This window comes from Siphateles boraxobius, unplaced genomic scaffold (assembly GCF_051911475.1).
Source record: "Siphateles boraxobius isolate OS27281-9 unplaced genomic scaffold, OSU_SipBor_1 170, whole genome shotgun sequence".
Taxonomy (NCBI): Eukaryota; Metazoa; Chordata; class Actinopteri; order Cypriniformes; family Leuciscidae; genus Siphateles; species Siphateles boraxobius.
In genome coordinates this window covers 157,501-165,000 of record NW_027508778.1, presented here as the reverse complement: position 1 = coordinate 165,000, position 7,500 = coordinate 157,501, and the positions used below count along the sequence as shown (strand labels likewise).

Genomic DNA, 7,500 nt, shown 5'->3' with positions numbered 1-7,500 from the left:
GGTTAGTAGTAGCATGTAATATACAGTATGTAACAAGGACACTAAAAAAAGTGCTACCAAAATTTTTTACAGCATTTATTATGTTAGTTATATTAATGTTAGTTGATAAAAATACAGTTGTTCATGTTAGGGCATTAAATCATGTAAACAGAAACAACTTTGGATTTTAGTATGTATTAGTAAGTGCTGAAATGAACATTAAATGCTGTTAGTTCATGTTAACTTATGTTAATAATTGAAAAGTGTTACAGTTTTATCACATTTGTGTTTACATTAAAAGAGCATCATGTAAGGTAATAAATTCTGTTAATAAAAGAGCACACCAATGCTTTAATTACAGTTTTATTATTATTTATCTGGATAGAAACACACATGAATATGATGATGATGATGATAAAGAATCACCAGAGCATCTTTATCACATTTAGTCCCAGAGAATCCAGCTCGTTTGAAAGGGTTTCTCAGATCTGTTTTAAAGAGGACGGGGCGGAGTCGGTGGACAGTGGGCGGGGGGTGATAGGGAAGGAGTCGGTGGGCGGGGCTTGACAGGGCGGAGTCGATGGGAGTTGGGCGGGGCTGTGATGGGGCGGAGTCAGTGTGCAGTGGGCGGGGTGTGACAGGGAAGGAGTCGGTGGGCGGGGCTTCACAGTGTGGAGTCGATGGGCAGTGGGCGGGGCTGTGACGGGGCGGAGTCAGAGTGCAGTGGGCGGGGTGTGACAGGGAAGGAGTCGGTGGGCGGGGCTTGACAGGGTGGAGTCGATGGGCAGTGGGCGGGGGGGCTGTGACGGGGCGGAGTCTGTGTGCAATGGGCAGGTGTGACAGGGAAGGAGTCAGTGGGCGGGGCTTGACAGGGTGGAGTCTGTGTGCAGTGGGCAGGTGTGACAGGGAAGGAGTCAGTGGGCGGGGCTGTGACAGGGCGGAGTCTGTGTGCAGTGGGCAGGTGTGACAGGGAAGGAGTCAGTGGGCGGGGCTTGACAGGGTGGAGTCGATGGGCAGTGGGTGGGACTTGACAGGGGTGGAGTCTGTGTGCAACGGGCAGGGCAGTGGGCGGGGCAGAGTCTGTGTGCAGCGGGCGGGGCTGTGACGGGGCGGAGTCTGTGTGCAGTGAAAGGGGCAGAGTCGGTGGACAGTGGGCGGGGCGGAATCAGTGTGCAGTGGGCGGGGTGTAACAGGGAAGAAGTCGGTGGGCGGGGCTTGACATGGTGGAGTCTGTGGGCGCGGCTTGACGGGGTGGAGTCGATGGGCAGTGGGTAGGGCTTGACAGAGCGGGGCTTGACAGGGGCGGAGTCGGTGTGCAGCGGGCGGGGCTGTGACAGGGGCGGGGTCTGTATGCAGCGGGCGGGGCTGCTATTCAGGCGTCGCCGGAGCGTTTGGCGGGTTTGGCGACGAGGCGTCTCTCTCGCTCCAGCTCTCTCTCTCTCTGCTGCTCGCGCTCCAGATCTTCCTTCTGCTTGTGTTGCTGCAGCTTCAGCGCTCGCTTCTGCACACATTCATACACTCTTCACTCTTAATCTGCCATTCCGTCTCAAACGGCAAAGCTTACTAACCCAGGGTGAAGTATGAAAGCTTGTTTCTGCCACGGGATAAAAAATTCTGCCTCGGAATCCTGACTTTTCTTTCAATCGCAAACAAGTTTATATCTCACAATGCTGACTTTTTTCACACAATTCATACTTTTCTCATAAACGCAAGTTTATTTCTCGCAATTCTGACTTTTTTCTCGCAATTCATACTTTTCTCGAAATACAGACTTTTTTGTCATAAAAGAAAGTTTATATCTCGCAATTTAGAATTTTTTCTCGCAATTCAGACTTTTCTTGTAAACGCAAGTTTATATCTCACAATTCTGACTTTTTTCTGGTAAACGCAAGTTTATTTCTCGCAATTCAGACTTTTTTCTGGTAAACGCAAGTTTATTTCTCGCAATTCAGACTTTTTTCTGGTAAACGCAAGTTTATTTCTCGCAATTCAGACTTTTCTTGTAAACGCAAGTTTATATCTCACAATTCTGACTTTTTTCTGGTAAACGCAAGTTTATTTCTCGCAATTCTGACTTTTTTCTGGTAAACAAGTTTATTTCTCGCAATTCTGATTTTTTTCTGGTAAACGCAAGTTTATTTCTCGCAATTCAGACTTTTCTTGTAAACGCAAGTTTATTTCTCACAATTCTGACTTTTTTCTGGTAAACGCAAGTTTATTTCTCGCAATTCAGACTTTTCTTGTAAACGCAAGTTTATATCTCACAATTCTGACTTTTTTCTGGTAAACGCAAGTTTATTTCTCGCAATTCTGACTTTTTTCTGGTAAACAAGTTTATTTCTCGCAATTCTGATTTTTTTCTGGTAAACGCAAGTTTATTTCTCGCAATTCTGACTTTTATCTGGTAAACGCAAGTTTATATCTCGCAATTCTGACTTTCTCGAAATTCAGACTTTGTTAGTCATAAAAGCAAGTTTATATCTTGCAATTCCTTTTTTCTCGCAATTCTGACTTTTTTCTCGCAATTCACATTTTTTTTCACACAATTCTGAGTTTAAATTCCACAATTGTTGGAAAAAAGTCAGAATAGTGAGAAAAAAGTGGCAATTACCTTTTATTTTATTCCCTGGCAGAAACAAGCTTCCATAAAAACATGAAGAGCAGGAAAGCATGGATCTACAGAAGAGTCCCCGCTCAAACCTTTAGTCTGGTCGTCTTGTCGTGTAGAACGATCATTTCTTTGCGAATGTTCACCAGTTTGCTGTGATAAACTTTGGCCTCTGTGAACTGAAACACATCAGCTGTCAGTCTGACGACGTTTCTACGAGAGAAACCACGCGATTAAAACTCACCAGTGCGTTCAGATCAATCATGGCGTTGCACTCGCGGAATTTCGTGACTTCTTGCTCCAGCGTATCCAGCAAAATAACTTGATTTTGTCTGGAAGTAAGAAAAAATAAAGGATAATTACAGTGCAGTATTTTGAATTCAAATATCTTTTTTTTGCAGTCTGGTGAAATGATGGATGTGATTGACTGAATGAACAGATCATCAGTGCTAGCACACGCTGTGTGTTCAGGAAGTGGTGTGTTATATGCAGTGTGATCATACGTGAGTTCCTGCAGGGTTTGCTTGGAGGCGTTGAGCTCCGGCTGATAGTGAGACAGGAATCCTTCAGTCAGTCTCTGGATCGTGTGCTCATCCACACACACCACGTCCTCCATCACGACACACACTGCAAACACACACATCAACATCAACGTAACCATACAACTAGGTTTGATAGTAGACTAGCATTTATGAATGTGATATTTAAAGAACAAACAAAAAAAATGTTTTCTGAAGCCTGTGTTTGTGTGTGTGTGTGTGTGTGTGTTCACCGGTGTCCTGCTCGCTTTCCTCCTGTGGTCTGTCCATCATCATCAGTCACCAGCAGCCTCTGTAACACACACACACACACACACACACACACACACACAGAGAGAGAGAGAGAGAGAGAGAGAGAGACACACACACACAGAGAAAGAGAGAGAGAGAGAGAGAGAGAGACACACACACACACACACACACAGAGAAAGAGAGAGAGAGAGAGAGAGAGAGAGAGACACACACACACACACACAGAGAAAGAGAGAGAGAGAGAGAGAGAGAGAGAGAGAGAGAGAGAGAGAGAGAGAGAGAGAGAGAGACACACACACACAGAGAAAGAGAGAGAGAGAGAGAGAGAGAGACACACACAGAGAGAGAGAGAGAGAGAGAGAGAGAGAGAGAGACACACACACACACACACACACACACACACACACACACACACACACACACACACACAGTTAGATTCCTCATGAAGCACAGTAATCGTGTGTACGTCACTGATCACATGTGTCTGAGCACGAACCCTTTTGAGCGCATCATTCCTGTTGTATTCCCGTCAGATGAATGTGATTCTTCTTTTATCTTGTGTATTTAATGGCGGTCAGCAAACCTGATGTGATAGTGAAAAGGCTTCCAGAAGCGGCTCACAAACATCATGTGACCAAAACTCATGTGACCAAAGAGACTGTGACACCGCGACGCGCTGCCATTCTGAGAGCACTTCCGCCTTTAATCACGTGCCGATGAGCCTCCGATTGGCGGAACGATTGTACCGGAGTCAAGCCAGTGAAGCCACCTTTATTTTGTATACAATACAGATTGTTTCAAAGCAGCTTTACAGTGATAAACAGGGAAATTATTCATTTGTTGATTCAGATCGCTCGTTAAGATAAACAATTATTAAATTAGTTAATTTAATCTATAAAGTAGTTATGCAAAAATGATGTCACCATCAGCTCAGCTCACCATCAGCTCGAACTATATAATATAATATAATATAATATCATATAATATAATCAGTGGTTAAAGTGGGATTTGGTAGGTGGGGGAACCCTCAAACAATCACTTAAAAAAAAAAAATCACATAAAATTACTTTATTTTGTTGGAGTTTGTTGCTGTTTTTAAACGACTCACTGCCGTGTGCTTGCTAGATCATCACACATCACAAGGACTATGAATCGGCATCAAACGCACAATAACTGGAATTTAAAACTGTGAAACGAAGGAACAAATCGCACTAGGATTTGTGCGCTCGACATTTCTCCGCTTTGTGACGTGAACTTTTAAATGCGCACTTGCGCAGCGCTGCACACTGTGACTCCATGTTGCGTTGAGCACATCATTCTGCACCCGTGATGCGCATACACGCTGTGCGCGCGCTGTTTTTCATGTTATCATGGGTTTGCGCACTGAAATATTATTAAAAGCCAATATATTTTGTTATACCTAGCCTGCTCAATACATTTAAAATAAGCATAATTGAATTGTATATTATTTCTTTGTAGTGTAGGGTATATATGCACTTCTGAATTCTTGACATTAATATATAAATATAAAATTGTGAAATGTATGATTGCATGATTGAATTTTATAAGAGAACTAATAGTAATTTGTTTTTATAACATATTTAGATTTTATAAAATGACTGTGCAGATTTTTTCAAGAATTACTTTTTGCTGCTGATTTATACACTCATTAAGTTTATTAAAAATTCATAATACATTTATGTAATATTTAAAGGTGTTAACGGTAATCTTACACTGCAAAATAATAACTTAAAAAGGATTAAATTCATCACAATTATGTAAGTATCCGGAAATTTGCCGCGGGGCGAGGGCCCTTATATATATCACATCTACATAATATATATCATTATATATAATATAATATATATTAGTAGGGCCCTACTAATATCATTAGTAACATTAAATATAACACAATAAACCAAAGTATATCAGTAGGAGTTTCCTTAAGTCTTTCTGATAGTTTTCTACAGGCCGGTTTACTACAACAGTAGAATACAATTCTGAAATTATGATTTATAGTTTTTGTGTGCCACCCCAAGATTTTACTGCATCTAAAGCTGAACTTTGACTGATAGTCTTTTCATTTCCGTCTGTGTCAGTGAAGAAAGTAAACATAGGCTCAAGTGATGAGTTTTATGAATCATTTTCTTAGATTTACTCAAGGCTACCAGATCAGCATTGCCAATAGGAACCTTCTAAGCTTTGGAATTTGAAAAGTAATTTTAAATAATACAAATTATAGGCTACGTTTAACGCAGTTAGTGGAATTGGCAGACGTTCCCTTAGGCATGCGTTGTGGAAACGCGCCAAAGCATTCTCAGGTATAAATATGCAACACGGTGATTTTGATCGAATATTTAATGTCGATAATGGTTACATAATGTTAAAACTAATCCTGCTATTGATATCTTTGTAAGACTGCCGACCCTATAGAACAGTGGCAAGGGAAAACAATGTCCGGCGAAATATTGAACATTAAACTAACTTTCCCGCGCTCAGCCACCGTGAGTGTGTTTCACGTGTTTATAATCACTCGCGTTCAGCGGGGAGGAGGGGAGGGTGGTCGGGCCATCTCGGGACCAGCGAGATTCGTTGAGATTAATTAACCTATTTATTTAATTATTTATCTGAGATGCCGGAACACAGTTCCGGACGACTTTAACCCCTGAATATAATATAATATAATATAATATCAGAAATAGCTTTATTGCTAAGTGACCTTGAACACAAGGAATTTTTCTTGATACAAATACAGTGAAATGTGTGCTAAAGAGGTATAATATTTTATAATTACAGGTTACTTTTGCACATGAGTGTGAAGTTTGAATGCGCGCGCTGCAGTAGAGCTGGAACGCGCGCAGAGTGGACGCACTAACATTAAACACTCTCTCTCATACACACACTCACTCACACACACCTAGACTCTGAGATTTCCCCAAACTCACCCCGCAATGGACGGAACCAGCGAACGGCAGAGTTTAGGAAGGTTTGTGCTCTTTTAATGATGTTTCGTTGTTTTCTGTGTCTGTTCGCTGACATTCAGTCCTGAAACACACGAAACACACTCTGTGTTTTAGCGTTTCATATCTGACGAACTGTGCATCATTGTCTCTGAAGTGAATGCTACATTTTTCTAAATGTCATCATAATCATTTGTTAACAAACAAGTACTCATTACTTCAATGAGCTCATTGTTTCTGGCTTAAATCATTACATTGTTTAAATTAATACATTTTTCGCTAATTGCGCTTCTAAAATACATAACTTATATCACCTCTGATAACAGATCTTTCTAAATTGTAATGTGGACTCAAACATTTTCTGTTAAGCCGCTTTGAAATGAGTATTGTGAAAAGCGCTTTACAAATAAATGTGAATTGATTTGTATCAACAGCAGTGAACTGAATGGAGCTCAATAGTGACTGTTTTAGAGTTGCTTTATGACACTTGATGATGGTTCCTGTTGCTTTGTAACAGTGTGTGTTGGTAAAGCTGACCTGAGCTGTTGTGTTGCAGGTAACCTGGTGCGATTATTGTGAAAAGCGCTATACAAAGAGCGCTACAAAAAAACAACACTGAACTGAATGGAGCTCAATAGTGTGTTTTCGAGTTGCTGTATTTGACCGTGTCTGTATTTGGTGACGTTTCCTGTTGTGTGTTGTTGGTAAAGCTGACCTGAGCTTTTGTGTTTCAGGTAATCAGGCGCTTCAACCCCCGAGACAGTGTCAGTTCCTCACACACTGCCGCTGCAGAGATCCGCTCAGATGTCGGGCCTGATGGGCCGTGTGAGGTCAGTGTTTCGCCGCGAGCCGGAGGACTGGCACCTCAGCGACGCCGCCTTCGACTTCTCGGAGGATCTGGAGGACGACGACACGCCCCGGTTCAGCCAGCTGAAGGTAGTGGTGTCCGGAGAGTCGGACGAGCTCCCGACGGCTAACGGGTCGGCGGTCACGCGTGTGCTGGACGATGACGACTCGCTCCTGGGCTCCTCGTCGAGTCTGGTGCCGGAGGCGTGTGACGGGTGCCGGAGGAGTCGAGAGAGCGACCGACGCCGGAGGATCATGAGGAAACTGGGCTTCGCCGCTCTGCTCTACTTCCTGTTCATGGTGGGCGAGCTGATAG

At 42.7% G+C, this 7,500-nt stretch overlaps 2 protein-coding genes across 6 annotated transcripts in view; one reads left to right on the top strand and one right to left on the bottom strand.

The window, feature by feature from the left end:
• Positions 1-329: 329 nt before the first annotated feature.
• LOC143740331 (biogenesis of lysosome-related organelles complex 1 subunit 6-like) lies at positions 330-4,082 on the bottom strand. Its single transcript, XM_077232475.1, has 6 exons — positions 3,875-4,082; positions 3,360-3,418; positions 3,091-3,214; positions 2,832-2,919; positions 2,680-2,766; positions 330-1,480 (listed from the first exon to the last, which is right to left on the bottom strand). Exons 2-6 carry the CDS (start codon positions 3,400-3,402, stop codon positions 1,352-1,354), a joined length of 471 nt encoding a protein of 156 aa, XP_077088590.1. The 5' UTR covers positions 3,403-3,418; positions 3,875-4,082; the 3' UTR covers positions 330-1,351.
• Positions 4,083-6,269: 2,187 nt separating this feature from the next.
• Positions 6,270-7,500, top strand: part of LOC143740330 (putative proton-coupled zinc antiporter SLC30A4) — a 13,616-nt gene continuing 12,385 nt past the window's right edge. For all 5 annotated transcript variants that reach the window (XR_013204829.1, XM_077232474.1, XM_077232473.1 and 2 more), the window contains exons 1-2: positions 6,270-6,364; positions 7,073-7,500. Coding sequence is in view for 4 of the 5 variants with exons in the window: in XM_077232474.1 (XP_077088589.1) it covers positions 7,143-7,500 (358 nt within the window). In the remaining variant the exon portion in view is untranslated. The remainder of the gene's footprint in view (positions 6,365-7,072) is intronic.